A 17,091-nucleotide genomic window follows, 5' to 3' on the forward strand; every position below is an offset into this window, starting at 1 on the left:
CTGTGTATCTCTCCTTCCCTCCTCAACAACTCTTCTATTAAAAAACATAAAGGCAATTAAAAAGCCCCCTGCGATGCTTTTTCCATTTGCTTACACACACACCCTTTAAATTCTTATTACTGCAGCAATTACATTCGGAGCCGTTAAGGGGCAGAGAGGCCGCCGCTTTGTTCCCGCAGGGGAGGAAGCAGAGAGAATAAACCCAGCAAGCTCCCTCTCTCTTTCTCTCTCTCTTTGCCCTGTTTATCTGATTGATTCCCCAACATCTTCCTGGCACACAATCTATCAGTTTATCTCTCCCACTTCATCACAGTCACTCCTGGCAGCTAAGTACAAGATCCAAATCCAGCCTTACGCAGACGGGCGACACGTTAAAACCAGTGTTAACGGCGGCACCGCTCTGTAAACAGTTGCCCTCTGGGGCTCGGGGAGAAAATGGGCTGCTCCCTTTGCCCAGTCAATATCACGGGAGCAAAGAGTCTGGAGAGGAGCAAAATGAAGGCAATACTTATTAGATGCCTCGCTTCCTCTCCTACAGTGCCGGCTGGTATGGCTGATCTTATTTTTGGAAAGGGAAAGGAGAAACAGAAAGCTTGAATACTCTGCAGCAAAACGTATTTGCATTCGCGGCAAATTGTTACTTCCAGGCAAGTTCGCTTGGTGGATCTGTCACGTGAGCACTGGGGGCTGTGCAGACAACTGCTTTTGGGGCCAGGTAGGGGAAGAAACGGGTGGGCGCTGTGGGTAGGGTAGGGTGGGTTAAACCACAGAGCCTAGGTCTTGCCAATCAGAAGGTCGGCAGTTCGAATCCCCGCGACGGAGTGAGCTTCCGTTGCTCGGTCCCTGCTCCTGCCAACCTAGCAGTTCGAAAGCACGAAGTGCAAGTAGATAAATAGGTACCGCTCCGGCGGGAAGGTAAACGGCGTTTCCATGCCCTGCTCTGGTGCACCAAAAGTGTCTTAGTCATGCTGGCCACATGACCCGGAAGCTATACGCCAGCTCCCTCGGCCAATAAAGCGAGATGAATGCCGCAACCCCAGAGTCGGCCAAGACTGGACCTAATGCTCAGGGGTCCCTTTACCTTTACCTTTAGGAGAAGAAATGGCGGCAAATTCTGCATGAGGGTTGGGGGTTAGAAAGCCGCCCAAATTAGATAAACTTAAGTCTGCACACAAACACCACACTTCCACGGACGAAATCAATAGGTCTCTTTTGTGGAGCTGGCGCAAACACGCATGCCCTGGGCTTCTGCTCTGAGCATCCACCACACTCTTTGTATCAGGTACTCCTGGCACACTTTGGAGAAAGAGGCCCTGAGACCAGTGCCTGGGGTTCCGCATCCATATTGCAGGGCAATCAGGAGAGGGATCCCCATCTCTGACCTAGCTAGTTTCTGGGTTTGTGTGTGTGTACAGTGTGCTGTAGGGCTTAGTGCTGGAGTAGGACCTGGGAATTCAGGGTTCAAATACCCACTCAGCCATGAAGTTCACTGGGTGACCTTGGGGCAGTCAATGTCGCTCTCCCTCTCAGCCTAATCTACCTCACTGGGTTGCTGTGGAGATTAAATGAGATGGCAGGGGGAACCACAGATGCCACCTTGAGCAACTTGGGACAGAAAAAGGTGGGATATAACTGCAATAAATAAGTGTGTGTGTGTGTGTGTGTGTGTGTGAGAGAGAGAGAGAGAGAGAGAGAGAGAGAGAGAGAGAGTTAAAAAGCAACCTGAAGTTTGAGAATCACAGAATTGTAGAGCTGGAAGGGACCACAAGGGTCATCTAGTTCACCCCCTCTGCAATGCAGGAATGTTTTTGCCCAACATGGGATTCGAACCCATGACCCATGATTTAAGAGTCTCATGCTCTACCGACTGAGCTATTCCTTCTCCAACCCACTGAAGTCATGTTAACAATGGATTTATTTATTTTTTCACGGAAACTTAAGACAGGCAAGGGAGGGACACTACCCAATGGAAAAAGTCTGGTTGGCTCTGCATGGGTGCCTCTACTATTATTATTGTTTCTTTAAAAAAAGGTTTGATTCGTTTTTCTGCTATTTTGTCCTATGGCCTTGCAGCCAACACAAACACACACAGAGACTGGACCAGATTCCAGAGCAGACCCAAGGGTTCAGAGTAAGAGGATAAATGATAAACCAATTTACTGGAGGAAACAGCAAAATCTCTCTCTTTTTTTTAATTCCAGCACAGGGCCTTTAATAAAGAAGGGGGGAAGGTGGGGGGAGGAATGAGAAAGAAAAAGAACACCACTCTCCGTTCCTGAAGTTGTAATATTTCATTAGGCTCAGCAATCCCAGTTAGAATTTATTAGTCAAAACAGAAAAACTCTAGTCAGACCCCCACGTATTCCATTAGGAGTGACAGATGGAGTCTCCCAGTGTCTAATTATTAAGTAGGAAACGCAAGTAAATCACACTATCAGCACTAAGCCCCCGATGTGTGAAGATTGAGGCAGAGGGAAAGGAAATGGTGGTGGTTGAGGAACTGGGATAAAACTGTGGCTGGCAAGTTCTCTCAATCAAACTGGCACCAAACGACTTCCACTGATGCAAATCTCCTAATATTGCCCCCTTATAGCCTCCCTCGGAAGGCTGAAACTTGCCAAGGTCAGCGGCAGGAAGTCTTTCTCAGCCCAGGGACCACATTCCCTTCTGGGCAAGCTTCCAAGGGCCACGGTCCCAGTGGCGGGCAGAGCCAGGGGCCTAAAGAAAACAGAGTTCAAGCAATGCCAACGTTCCCTTTGCACCACAGGGGAGTTACTACACACGTCTCACAATTTTATGATGTAGGGAAATGCACATAGGGGCAAATGCCCTGGAAAGCATGCCAATATGTGTATGTCTGTGATGTTTTTAAAAACGTACACCAAAACGTGTCTGATATGCACTGGGAAGCATGCACAGTCAGGGCAGAAGGTGCACAAAAATGCCTATTTTAGCGGCAAGTCAGGTGGGTGCAATTTGGGTGCAATTTTCCTTTTTTTTTTAAGATCAAAAAAAGGGGGAGGGACCAATGATTGAGCATATATGAAATGGCACAGAACTGAAACAGGTGGTGCATAACCTCCAAGTTCAGAGAAGGCATGTCTCTGAGTACATAGTAGCTGGGGGAACTTGGGGGGGGGGGGGGAGCTTTCCAAAGGCACTTCGTTTGTTAATTTGGGCTGATTAGATAGGCCCTTGGTTTGATCCAGGAATGCCTTTTCTAATGTTCTCATTCATCCTCCATCTCCCTCTTTCTCTTCGTCCATTTACAAGATGCAATGGCAGCCGCCACCAACACGGTTGGTTAGGTGAATTCAGAGAGGATCAAGGCCCAGGGATACTAGCCAAGATAGTTTTGTTCTGCCTCCGCTGTTGGGAGGCGGTAATGCTACTGGAGGCCAGCTACTGGGGGAAACAAGTGGGGAGACTGCTCTTGCACCCAGAGCCGTCTTACAGACTTCCCACGGGTATCTGGTTGTGATGAAAGGATGCTAGACTAGATGGGCCTTCGGCCTGATCCAGCAGAACTCTTCCAATGTTCTTGTACAGAGTTCGTTATTGTTGTTGTTGTTGAACTTTCTATACCGCCCTTCATCCAAGGATCACAGGGCGGGTTACATATTAAAAAACCACACAAAAACGCATACCATAATAAGCAAAAACAATACCACCCCCCAACCACAGTTTAAAAGGCCAACTTAATTAGCCAAAGGTCTGAGAGATGAGGAATGTTTCTCTTTCTACCTGGCACCTAAAGATATGTAACAAAGGCACCAGGCGAGGCTTCCTGGGGAGAGTATTCCGCAAGCAGGGAGCCACTACAGAAAAGGCCCACTCTCATGTTGCCAACCTCCAGACCTCTCACGGAGGCGGCACATGAAGAAGGGCTTCCAATGAAGATTGCAGTGTGTTGGCTACACGCTGGGAAAGTATCCTGCTGTTTTGGGGCAACAAGCTATCAGTAGCCAACAATGCACACTCAGAAAGGCAAAAGTGCCCCTCTAAAGCTGGTTACGGGCAAAACCCAACACTGAGAATTAGACCTCGCAAGTGCATGTCTAAATCCACCTGTGGAGAGTCACAGAAAGCTATCAGTTCCACGAAAGGATGCTTTAGGTTGCCAATTAGCGTTACTAACCATTACTCGACAGCACGCCTGTGTTCTACCTCCAACAGTAGCTGACTGGGAGCTGAGAACTGCAGGTGGACAGGGTGCTGCTGCGCTCAGGTTTTGCTTTTGTGCTTTCCATTACTATCCACGATGGCTACGTTCCTGCCAGAGGCAATGTGCTTCTCAATACCAGTTGCTGGAAATGGCAGGAGGGAAGAGGGCTGCTGTGCTCAAGCCCAGCATTTGAGTTTCCCACAGGAATCGCACTGGCCACTGTGAGAACAGGATCCATTGGCCTGATCCAGCACGGCTCTTCTTAGCTTCTAAATGACAGCTTCACCATGAATATACCAACACCAATCCACAGCTGCTGAAGGTTAGGCATTAATTACATCTACCACTAGCTCAGCGACGACCCGCAAAAAAATTAAATATAAAGAATGCCGCTGTGGAAAACTGTGTAACTGTGAAAAGCAACAGAAAAGAAGACGTGTCCTCTTCTTAGTAACCCATTAAGAGGAGCCCCCAAACCAAGCTTTAAAAACATGCTATTAACCACCTACTCAGCCATTCCAGAGACACATGCCTATGATAAGATTATTGTATTGCCATTAACCTATGGAATGGTTGCAGGCAGCTCCTATTTCCGGGGGGGGGGGGGGGGCACCCTCTAAATGCATCTAATGAGAGCCACAAGATCAACTGTCCATATTAATCGCTCACCAGTTTAATTAAGGTAAACCAACTTGTCAGGATGGAAGGAGGAGGAAAAAAGCCCACTTCCTTTCTCCATTTTTCACCATTATTGACTTGTAATAGTTTGCCAGATTTTGTAATTACTTGTCTGCATGGCATTATCAGAAATCTTGTGTGTGTGTGTGTGTGTGTGTGCGCGCGCGCGCGCGCACGCACGCACACACCACAAAACACTGAAGTTGCTTTGTTTAAAGCCGGTTTTGTACATGACGCGTGCCTGCAAAATCAGAGCTGGAAGTGCTTAAGTAGTTAAAAGATGCAGAAATTAAGGACCTAAGAAGAGGCCATCCAGTTCTGCAATCCTGTTCTCACAGCGGCCAACCAGACGCCCCAGGTGAACACAAGCACAAGAGCATTCTCCCTGCTTGCGATGTCTGGGACTCAGGAGCACACTGCCACGAAGAAAAGTGGAGAAATAAAATAATGTTCACCCTCTCTCCTAACATTAGATCTCGTGGACATCCAATGAAGCTGAATGCTGGAAGATTCAGGACAGAAAAGAGAAATTCCCTTCATCACACAAAGCGCATAGTTAAACCATGGAACTCGCTGCCACAAGAGGCAGCGACTACCAGCAAGTTGAAGGGCTTTAAAATACGATTATAGACAAATTCGTGGAGGAGAGGACTATCAATGGCTAGCAGCCACGACAGCTGTGCTCTTCCTTCGCAGCTGGAGGCAGGATAATTGTAGGTACCAATTGATAGGGATCACAAGTGGGGAGAGTACTCTTGTTTCACTTAGGTTCTGCTTTGGAACTTCTCATTTGGACATCTAGTTGGCTACTGTGAGAAGAGGATGCTGGACTTAAATGGGCCACTGGCCTGATCCAAATGGGCTCTCTTCGTTTCCTTGTGAGCCTAAAATCTGACCAGGGGTGCTTCCCTGATGAGAGCAATCTGCAATCAGAGAGCCACAACTGAAAAAATTGTCTCTCCACCCCTCCCTTCAGAGGAGCAAGTATGCAGAGAAGGGGCTGTGATGATGCTCATCTAGTCCATATAGGATCGTGTGGGGAGTAGCAGGCCCAGGCATTCAGCACCTAGTTGACTTTGATCGACCTAGGACCTCGTACCTAGGGGAACGCTTCTCCCAGTATGCCCCACGGAGGACCTTAAGGTCCATAAATAGCAACATCCTAGAGGTCCTGGGCCCTAAGGAAGTTAGATTAGCCTCAACCAGAGCCAGGGCCTTTTCAACACTGGCTCCGGCCTGGTGGAACGCTCTGCCTCATGAGACCAGGGCCCTGCGGGATCTGATTTCTTTCTGCAGGGCCTGTAAGACAGAGTTGTCCCACCTGGCCTTTGGCTTCGAATCAACTTGATTCCCCACCCCCTTCTTTTTTCCTTTCTCCTTCTATGATGGAACTTCCCTGGCTTTCTTCTGGCCCATGTAGGACCAGTCTGGATAGTTAGCCTTGGTGAGGACTTGATGTTTTCATCTCCAAAGAAGTCTTTGATTTGAGTTTCCACTGAAATGAGGCTGCATTTGAATGCATTTTAATGTTTTAATGTTGTGTTTTAATCTTGTTTCTTAAGTTGTAGTTCAATCAATTGTTTTTATATTTGCTGTCAGCCATCCTGAGCCTGGTCTTGGCTGGGGAGGGCAGGATACATATAGGCGACGTTTCGACGAGGTCTCACTCGTCATCTTCAGGCTGGTGCTTTCGGCTTCTTGTTACTGGAACAGAGCGGGATCTCAATGTTTGAGTTCCTATAAATACTGTAGAGGGGGTGTGGTGTCTAGCCTCCAATGTTCTGGGCAGAGAGGAAGTTCCCAGGCTAGTGTGCCTTTTCTTCTTTTGTTCCTTAATTACTTGAGAGATACCTTGAGTGATTTCTTGAGTGATATCCTGAGTACCACTTAGGTGGGTCATTAGGTGTGGATTAGTTGCTAAAGTCTTTGTGTCTTGACCTCTTGAACTTTGTGAACTTTCACAAAGTTCAAGAGGTCAAGACACAAAGACTTTAGCAACTAATCCACACCTAATGACCCACCTAAGTGGTACTCAGGATATCACTCAAGAAATCACTCAAGGTATCTCTCAAGTAATTAAGGAACAAAAGAAGAAAAGGCACACTAGCCTGGGAACTTCCTCTCTGCCCAGAACATTGGAGGCTAGACACCACACCCCCTCTACAGTATTTATAGGAACTCAAACATTGAGATCCCGCTCTGTTCCAGTAACAAGAAGCCGAAAGCACCAGCCTGAAGATGACGAGTGAGACCTCGTCGAAACGTCGCCTAGACACCCCAACTTTTACACGGGAAGACACCCGAGGACACCAAAACCTGCATTCCTGTACCCGTGAAAATCTACGAAAGCATATATATATATATATATATATATAAATTATTATTATTATTATTATTATTATTATTATTATTATTATTATTCTCTTCCCCTCCAACCCCTCGCTCCCCAGAAGCAGCTTCCCAGCTCTGGCTCACACCCCTAACAAATAAAAAAGGAAGGTCCTTTATGGAGCCACTTTTAAGTGGGAGGCTGGCAGAAAAGAGACGCATCCGCTGCCCGACTCGCCTCTCAGGCTTGTCGTCGAAAAAGGCTCCAGGTCCAATTTCTTTGCCAAATCCTACTGAACAGGAGGAAAATGAGCCAGGTCAGTGGAACAGGTACGGCTACACAGAGCCTGTCAAGGTGGCCTAGCATTCCCACTATTACTTGGGACACAATGAAGTGGTAATCTTTTAACAGATCATCTCCCCCAAGAAGCATATCGGGGATTGGAAGGGAGGGAGAGAAGCTGGCGGGTGTGTGTGTGTGTGTGTGTGTGTGTGTGTGTGTAGCAAAAAGAAGCAGAAGAAGAAGAAGAAGAAAAGAAAAACGAAGGTGTATTTCTCAGCTGAGCAGATGTCTTGAGCGTGATGTACGAGGCACGGATAAGCTGTCGCAGCCCGCTGCCAAATCCAGGGAAGTGATTGAAGCCCCCACGCATCCCAAGGACCGTATTTAGAGACAGTAGGGTAGCCAGGAGTCAGGACCAGCCCCTGCTGAGCTGCCAGATGTTGGCAGCACCTGGAAAATGTCCTCCTCTCCCCCCCCCGCCTCTCCCTCTTGCTCTCTGCTCAAGCAGGTGCAGCCTAACAGCAGCAAGTCTAAGCGACGAATCTGTGATATGTAAGTCATCCCCAAAGGCAGTTCCTCCCTCCTTCTGTATAGAGTCACCCACCATTTGCACACTCATCATTTGCACACCCACCATTCATGGCTCCTTTCTCCGCACCCACTGCCCTCTCCTCGCACTTCGGGAAATGGCCAACCACACACAAAGCAGATCCTGGCAGCTCCATTTGCTTGAAAGTCAGGTGCTCCCATTCCCTTCCAAGACCTCTGTTCGTTTTAATTTAGATTAACACCGATTAACTGAGGAGGGGGCAAAGCACCCCTGCAAAATACTCCCAATTTCTTATCCCACCCCCGCGCTGTTCCAGAGGGCCGCTAAATACCCCGTAGTACTTGCATAACACAAAAGCCCTATTGCGGAAAGAGAATTCTGCCTGCCCTTCTCTGTGTCCATCCTACTATGTTCATCTCTCTCTTTCTTGTCCTCCTTCCTCTCTCTGCGTGCACATATGCTACATGATTTATTTAAAGGATTTATAAACCACCCACCATTTGAAAACCATCCTGGCAGTGTACCAAAAAAAAGACACAAAATTTTTGCAAGAGTAAGAACAGATTAAGTCCATCTGTAAAGCCAACAGGAACAATATCCAACAAAGCTACCCCTGAAAAAGCCTGGTTCATTATCATCATCATCCTATTATTATTATTATTATTATTATTATTATTATTAGGCCTTAAGGAGATGCCTTTCAAAAAAGAAAAAGAAAAAAAGGACTGTTGGTATTATCCTATATGGCTACAAGCTGTGAAATGGAGAACTTCATTGCTGGGGCTGCGGTGTGTGTGTGTCATTTATAGCATGTAAAGCAGGGGTGGGGACACTCAAGCACAGAAACTTTGCCCAGGCCACGCTGCTCGCTGGCCCCGCTTTCTTCGCCCTAAAGGTAAAGGGACCCCTGACCATTAGGTCCAGTCATGGACGACTCTGGGGTTGCGGCGTTCATCTCACTTTATTGGCCAAGGGAGCCGGCGTACAGCTTCCGGGTCATGTGGCTGGCATGACTCAGCCGCTTCTGGCGAACCAGAGCAGTGCACAAAAACACCGTTTACTTTGACGTGCTTTCGAACTGCTAGGTGGGCAGGAGCAATGGGCGCTCACCCCGTTGCGGGGATTCAAACCGCTGACCTTCTGATTGGCATGTCCTAGGCTCTGTGGTTTAACCCACAGCGCCACCTGAGTCCCTTTTTCCGCCCTACTCTAGCGATAACACCACCTGCTTGCCTCAAGGGAGAGCAGTGTGTCTGGGCACACCCACTTTTGCCACCATGAGTATGTGCTCCGCCAAAGGCTGCGCATGATGGAGCGCAGCTACGAAAGTCCCCCCCTCCCCAATTCCTTTTACAAAGGAGCTCCCCATGGAAAAAGAAACAGTGCTATCTCTCAATGGGTGGTGGGCCCAAGATAGCTGTTCATTTATGTGCCTGAAAAGCAGAGGACATCTGGGCAAAGACACATAGGGGCAGGTGCTTGCAATTTTTTCTGCTCAGCTTAAAAGTTTCCGCCCACTGCCACAAGGCCCCCACCTGATGGTAGAAGTCGTCGTCGTCAAAGATCTCCTCATCCAGGTCTTTGAGGTGTGCGTTGGATGTTGTTGGCGGAAGGGCCTCCTAGTAAGGCAAGAGAAAAATCAAGAAGACTCTCTGGGCTTGAATCTGGGCTCAAGAGGCGGCTTTCTCAGTGGGCCGTGTGACCACAGAGCTGCTGAGAAGCCATGACGACATACCCCAACTTGGCTTTATAAAATAAACTCAAAGAGGCTTAATGGTGTGGGTTTAGGAACCTGCAGTCCCTCCAGGTGTTGCTGGACTACAACTCCCATCACACTGGCTGGGGCTGATGGGAGCCTTCTCATCAAAATCTGGAGGGCCACAGGATCCCCATATCTGGTTCAGGGGACCAGGACCTACTGCCCCCAAGCCTGTTCTCTCTCCCCTACTCTGTGGAGCCATTGCCTCACCAATTTCCAAGTGGGGGTTCCCCAGTGGCAGGCTACGACAGGGTCCCCAACAGAAATCTAAGAAACTGTGGAAATACCCATTGTCACTTTGGTGCTTAAAATCCCCGAACCGCAGCTTACTCATTTATTAAATTTATTCCCCCTCCAAAAGAAGAACCCAAAGGAGCTCAGGGAATATAGCCTATGGCAAGTCAAAGACCTTTTGCTAGCTTCGCTTGCAAACCTTACAATCTTTTCACTCCGCTGTGTTACAAAAGTCCTTCTCGGCCTGCCTTCTTCCAGCAATCTTCTCAAAACAAGAAAGGTGCCTTGCTCTTAAACTGCAGCAGCCAATCTGTTTCCTTCCTCACTCCCCCCCCTCACCCGCCCAAGTCTCCAGCTTACCGCCTGTCCTGGCAAAGTCGCTGGCAATGACTCAGGGGCTGGCTGTAGCTTCCCCAGCACTCTGTAGGCTGACCGCTTGGTCCTCGTCCGCCGGAGCAACCTCTCTCGGTCCATCAAGATGTGATCGATCTGGGTCAAGATGGAACGCTCAAAGGCACCAAAACCCTGAAGGGACATTAACCAAGGTCAGACAAATGCAGGGAAAGCCATCTTCTGTTCCCCTGCCCCAATCTTTTTGTGCCAGTGGATAAGACGGAAAATATTTCCTATGTGAGTGAGGCTTTAACTCGCGATTTCAGTTATCCGTCTCCAATAGATGGCTGGACCAGAGAGCATTTTCAGTTCTCTCCAATTAGTTAACCCTCCTTCCTAAATTGTCAGCCAAGGATTTTCCCAGAGGCATTTGAAGGAGCATCTCCACCCCCATCGTTCAGCCCAGACACTGAGGTCCAGCTCCAGGAGGGTCTTCTGGTGGTTCCCTCCCTGCACGAAGTGAGATTACAGGGAACCAGGCAGAGGGCCCACCCTGTGGAACACCCTCCCATCAGATGTCAAGGAAATAAACAACTATCTGACTTTTAGAAGACATCTGAAGGAGCCCTGTTTAGGGCAGTTTTTAATGTTTGATGTTTTATTGTGTTTTTTATATTCTGTTGGGAGTTGCCCAGAGTGGTTGGGGAGGCCCGACCAGATGGGCGGGGTAAGAGCAGTGGACTCGTAATCTGGTGAACCGGGTTCGATTCCCCGCTCCTCCACATGCAGTTGCTGGGTGACCTTGGGCCAGTCACACTTCTCTGAAGTCTCTCAGCCCCACTCACCTCACAGTGTTTGTTGTGCGGGAGGAGGGGAAAGGAGATTGTTAGCCGCTTTGAGACTCCTTAGGGTAGTGATAAAGCAGGATATCAAATCCAAACTCCTCCTCCTCTTCTTCTTCCTATTACTATTTTCAATTTCTTGATGCAGGTGCTATTATGTATGTATATATATATGTATGTATGTAAGTATGCGTTGAATTTGTATACCGCCTTTCACCTATAGCACCCAGGGCAGGTCACAATGCATTTTTACACGCACGCTCCTGTTTATGTAGCTTTTTCTTTCCCTTTTAGGTTTTCAAAGTGAGGATCTGCACAAGGTGCAGCTTTCCCTGATAACAGGATCTTAGCACTGCAAGGAAGCCATAAGCCACACGTGACCGATGACCTGCGCCCGCCCCCCAAAAGAGAGGAGCGACTCTTGCCTTCCCCAGCTTCCCAGAAGCCAGCTTGGTCCTATCATGCCACTTCTGCAGCGTGCTGTTCCGATAGGACCGGAAGTCGGCAAACCGCTTGGCCGCAAACTCTGGGTAATCGTCCGTTCCCAGCTTCCGCTTGCGTGGCCTCTTCCTCTCCTTGTCTTCCCTCTCAGCTTGGTCATCGTCGTCATCGCCGCTTGGGATCTCTTCGTTGCTAAAAAAATAAATAAAGCAAGATCAAGAACGTGCAACTCCTAACTCAAAGCATTTATTTATTTAGCAATATACCACTATAGGATTTTTTTTTGGGGGGGTGACCTCTAAGTGGCTTACAACAAATATAAAACATTGAAATTATCGGTTTAGAAACGGGTTAAAAAACAAGTATTTAAGCATATCCAGAAGGTGATGAAAAGCAACGTTGGCTTAAGAGCGATAAAACACATATGACATCTACATATCTGGATGGGCTTGCCTAAACAGAAATGTTCTAAGCATGCGCCAGAAACAGCAAAGACGCTTGCCTAATGTCAACAGGCAAGGAGTGTTCGTGCTGCCACAGCAAAAAGTTGAATTCTCACCAGTGTAGAACGATTACTATGTGGGACCCATAGCTGTGCCAGTTCTGCAGACCCAAGGAGCTGAATGGGCACATATGGGGTAAAGCAATCCTGCAAGGAAACTGGTCCCAACCTGTTAAGGGCTCTATATATACCCATATTAGCACTTTGAACTTGGTCCGGTAGTAACGCAGCACCCTTGTTCTGAAGTCTTCCCCAGATGAGAGCAGCCAACTCACAAGTGCTCTCAGAGCTCCCCCCCCCAAACGTCACCTTCCCTTATGACAGTTCTGGGTGAGTCTCTAACTGCTGGGTTCTCCCCCTGGGGCTTACTTGGAAAATCTCCTTTCCCCCCTCCTTCAACACCTACTCCCATAAAGGAGGAAAAGTTACAGCATTTGGAATGTGCTCTTGAACTGAGATCATAATGCCTCTTGCATGCCTGGGTGCAGAGACGCATAGGGGCAAAAAAACTAATTATCATTTAATTTATTAAATTTGCATGCAGTCGGGGTCATCTGAAGATCACAAGGCCGTTCACAACATAAACATACAAAATGAGAACACAAAACACATAATAAAAACCTCTTTAATTTTTCCAGGGGTGGAGCGCAGCTTATTGTACAGCTGTCAGTTCCAGAACCAATCGCTTCACCCACTTTTTGCCCTCCGACTGACATGGAACTTGGGAACAAAGAAAGCTGGTCTATAACAAGGCAGGGTCCATCTACCTCAGTACTGTCTACACTGGCCGGCAGCAACTCCCAAGGTTTAAGACGGGGGTCTTTCCCAGCCCTAACTGGAGAGGCCGGGGATTGAACCTGAGACCAGTAGATTCTCTACCCACTAAGCTATGGGCCTTTTCCCTTTCCAGCCAGAGGGAAAAGCTTCCCCAGCCTCATCTCTGAGGTCGACAGAACTGCCATTGTTTTTGCATTTACCTCTCCTCTTTCCCTTGCTCTCCATCTACCAGATGTCTCGTGCCCGAGTACTGGTGCAAAAGCTCATCCTGGAGATCCACCAGGGTCCTCAGCAAAGCCTTGAGGGCTTTGTGATCTGTGGAACAAAATGGAAATGGCATTTAATGTTTCCCAAAGAGTCACTACCAGAAAAGCTTCAAAGACAGGGGATTTTTTTAGGGGGGTGGGGGTGGAGAGAGAGAATAAGCGAGGACCTTGCAGGCAGCAGGTGGGGCAGCAGTTTTGACACGTCCACACACCCCCATGTGACTTCTCCAGTGGCAGCAAGAAGACCATGCTATTTGCCACTGCACTTTTAAGTTCGTCGTCCGGGAAGAAAACGAATGAACAAACAATGGGAATAAATTTGCACATCTTTGCACTCTGGCTGCAAAGAGTTTTCTGCAGAATCCAGAACGGTGAAAGTGGTGAAGAATTAAGACGTGCAAAGGGTGCTAGCAAAGTCGCTTGAATAACGCAGAGGGAGCCCAGAGAGGAAAGAAATCCCGGTTAATGCTTCTCAGAGCAAAACCAAACAAGAACAGTGCACCGTTCAAGAAGAAATAAACAGAGAGATTTTGCCTTTCAGGGGCCTGCCTTTTTGAGAGAAGAATTAGGTGCAACTAAACCTGCCTCAACTAGACACCCAAGCAGAGCATGTGTTACCTCCGCAAAGATCATGTCACTCTGGCTAGTTGCTAAGCAACACCTCTGCCCCTCCCACCCACCTTGGGAGAACAGAATTAACTCTTAAGTTGCAAACTAAATGATCCCTTCTGTTGAACTCCCAACAAAGGGAAGGTGAGAAAGAGTCCTAGGAAAGGGGTGTGGAACTGAAGGACCTTCACCTTCTGCTGAACTACAACTCCCATCACTCCTGGTCACTGGAGGATGATGGGAACTGGAGTTTGACTACACCTGTGAGGGCCACCGGTTCTCCACCACTGCTCTTAGGGGGAGGGAGTGGGAATGTAGGAAGCTGCCTTAAACCAGCTCAGACTACCTGCCCATCTAGTCCAGGGTTTCCCAATCTTGGGTCTCCAGCTGTTTTTTTCGACTACAACTCCCATCATACCTAGCTAGCAGGACCAGTGGTCAGAGATGATGGGAACTGTAGTCCAACAACAGCTGGACACCCAACCTTGGGAAACACTGATCTAGTCCAATACTGCCTATTCTGACCAGCAGCAACTCTCCAGGGCTTCAGGGAAAGGCAGGTGTAAGCCAGAGACGCCGGGGACTTAGCTTGGAGCCCTCTGCATGTAAAGGGGGCAATTGGCCACTAAGGTACAGCTCCTCTTAACCAGCCTTAATTCAGGGTTGAGGAACCTCAGGCTTTGGAGGATGGAACCAATGTGGCCCTGAAGTCTCCTCAATTCGGCCCTGGGGATCCTGCTAAGGTCGCATCCCTCACTGGCCTGGCTTCAAACCCTCCTCTGGTGATTTTACCTGGCTGGGAAAAGCACCCTTGAACCGAGATAAACTACCTCTTGCTTGGCTAGATGGAGACTCTTGTGTGTCTGGCCATTAACATTATTTTATATCCCATTGGTCTTCTTTCCAAAGGTGTCCAGGGCAGCAAAAGCATAACTAAAACTAGATCACTAGAAACCCTATAAAAGCTGCTTAAATGGATGAACGAAGTCTCGTAACTGATGATTTCAGGGTTGCCAGAAACATGGATCTCTCAGCCATCCTAAGGCTGGGTGAACCAGAATGCCTTTTGAATTCCACTGAAAAGTCAATAATGAGAGAGAGAGAGATGCGTGTCGCGAGGGAGGGCATTCTACAAGCAGGTGGAACCACCACCAAGAAGGCCCTGCTGCGGGTCAGCGCCAACCATGCAATACACAGTGGTGGTTGACACCAACAAGGTCACACCTGCCAATCACAGAGTCTTGATGACTGCTGTGGCCCTCAGAACATTGCCATGACGGAATGCACACCTTGGGGGGAAAAGGGCTCCCCGTGCCTGCCTTAAGGGTCAAGTAGGGACACATATCCCCTAACATTACATAAATATTTGTGTGCAGGGGTGGAAATAGGCTGGCTGTTTGGTTTTTCTTAATGGGTAGGCCAACTAAGGCCCGGGGGCCAGATCTGGCCCAATCACCTTCTAAATCCGGCCCGCGGATGGTCCGGGAATCAGCCTGTTTTTACATGAGTAGGATGTGTCCTTTTATTTTAATCTCTGGGTTATTTGTGGGGCCTGCCTGGTGTTTTTACATGAGCAGAATGTGTGCTTTTATTTAAAATGCATCTCTGGATTATTTGTGGGGCATAGGAATTCATTATTTTTTTTCAAAATATAGTCCGGCCCCCCACAAGGTCTGAGGGACAGTGGACTGGCCCACTGCTGAAAAAGTTTGCTGACCCCTGCTTAAAATCCACAAGGCTGCTTGTAAGCCCGTATTTTTGGACTGTGGAGAGGGAGGAAAGCTCCTCTTTTCTCACCCACCCAGCCACCCCCCACCTTCAGCTTGCCATCTTGTTAAAAAATGGGGGTGGGCCCCCAAACCCATTTACAGCAAATGGGGGCTTACGCGGTGGCGAGGGAGGAAGCACAAAAGGAGCCATCGTATCACCCTGTGTGACAAGTGGCAGGCAGGCAAGAGAACAAAGCGAAGATAAGGTGGGGAATTATTTTCACCATCAAGCACATTACACATGTTTATTCCTGAATGGCGAGGAGCGCCGCAAGATATATGACGGCGGGGAGAGAGGAGAGGAGCGGCGGCCGCCCGGGGGTGGGGGGTGGAAAGGGGGTCACATCCGCTGCAGCTGACACTCAACATATGCAAAAGAGACGGCAACAGAGGTTATTATATTTGGGTCTGAGAGACACTGCCTGAAAAGGCTCAGAGAGAAAGAGAGAGAGAGGGGGAACAGAGGTGCAAAAGAAATACAGGTTGAGGAGAAATTCACCATCCCATACAAACTGTTTGCTTGGATAAATTAAATTTTTTAAAGCAAAACTGAAATAAATAAGTGTGTGTGTGTGTGTGTGTGTCCTGTGCAACCTGCAAGTTGGGGTTTCCCTGTAAGAAAATGAATAAAACAAGCATCCCTTCACACACCCCACAAAAGAAGTAAACGAGGCCATAACTTTAATTCTGCTTACCTAGGAATAAGTCCTATTGAAGAAGGCTTACCTCTGGAGCAGGTACCCTACATTTAAAGCATATTTAGCCCCCCCCCCCCCCCGCCCCCGGAATCCTGGCAATTGTGGTTCATTAAGGGTGATGGGAATTGTATCCCTGGCTCCCATGATTCTTTGAAGAGTAATTGTGGGCTTTAAATGTGTGTTGGGTGTGTTTTAAATGAGTGGTGAGGCTTACGTTGTGACTGGGAAAATGCTCCCATGTAAAACTTTCTGACTTAACTCTTCAGTAAGCAAGCACAAGACCGTGCTATAAGCAACTGACAAAAAGGGGGGGGGGTCAAATCATTTAGCCCCAGTTTAGCTTACTAAGAATAATAACAATAACACATTTAAATAGCTTTGAAGTCTCTATTTGGTCACTTACTTGCTGTGGGCTGTGTCCAATGTTTGTACAACTCAGAAGAGACCCATTGAAATGTATGGTCATGACTATACCTAGATGCACAGGGATGTATTAAACTAAGTTCTACTCAGTGCTGACCCATTGGAGTTAATGGACCTATGATAGACGTGCATTAATTTCAGTGGGTCTACTCTGAGCTTGACTAAGATTGGATACAATCTATAGGTAGTGGTCAACAAGAGTCCTACTCAGAGTAGACCCAATGAAGTTAAATTGACATGACTTACCTTGGTTCATTTCAGCGGGTCAACCCTGAGAAAGACATAGCTGAATATAACTATAATTTTTAATCTGTAGTTTTATAACGCATATTGTTTAACTGATGCCTATATTTCATAGAGGGTGAGGCCAACTTGTTTTTAACCTTCTGACCTATAATTAATAATTTTACTGTTAACTGCTATATATTTTGGAA

At 47.8% G+C, this 17,091-nt stretch overlaps 1 protein-coding gene across 1 annotated transcript in view; it reads right to left on the minus strand.

Moving 5' to 3' along the window:
* Nucleotides 1-17,091, minus strand: part of AATF (apoptosis antagonizing transcription factor) — a 62,550-nt gene that overhangs the window by 23,955 nt on the left and 21,504 nt on the right. The window contains exons 5-8 of the mRNA XM_083714555.1: nucleotides 13,093-13,207; nucleotides 11,598-11,805; nucleotides 10,358-10,522; nucleotides 9,540-9,623 (exon numbers count right to left, since the gene is read on the minus strand). Of these exons, the coding sequence (XP_083570681.1) occupies nucleotides 9,540-9,623; nucleotides 10,358-10,522; nucleotides 11,598-11,805; nucleotides 13,093-13,207 (572 nt within the window). The remainder of the gene's footprint in view (nucleotides 1-9,539; nucleotides 9,624-10,357; nucleotides 10,523-11,597; nucleotides 11,806-13,092; nucleotides 13,208-17,091) is intronic.

This window comes from Podarcis gaigeae (assembly GCF_964106915.1).
Source record: "Podarcis gaigeae genome assembly, chromosome: 15".
In the NCBI taxonomy this organism is placed as follows: domain Eukaryota; kingdom Metazoa; phylum Chordata; class Lepidosauria; order Squamata; family Lacertidae; genus Podarcis; species Podarcis gaigeae.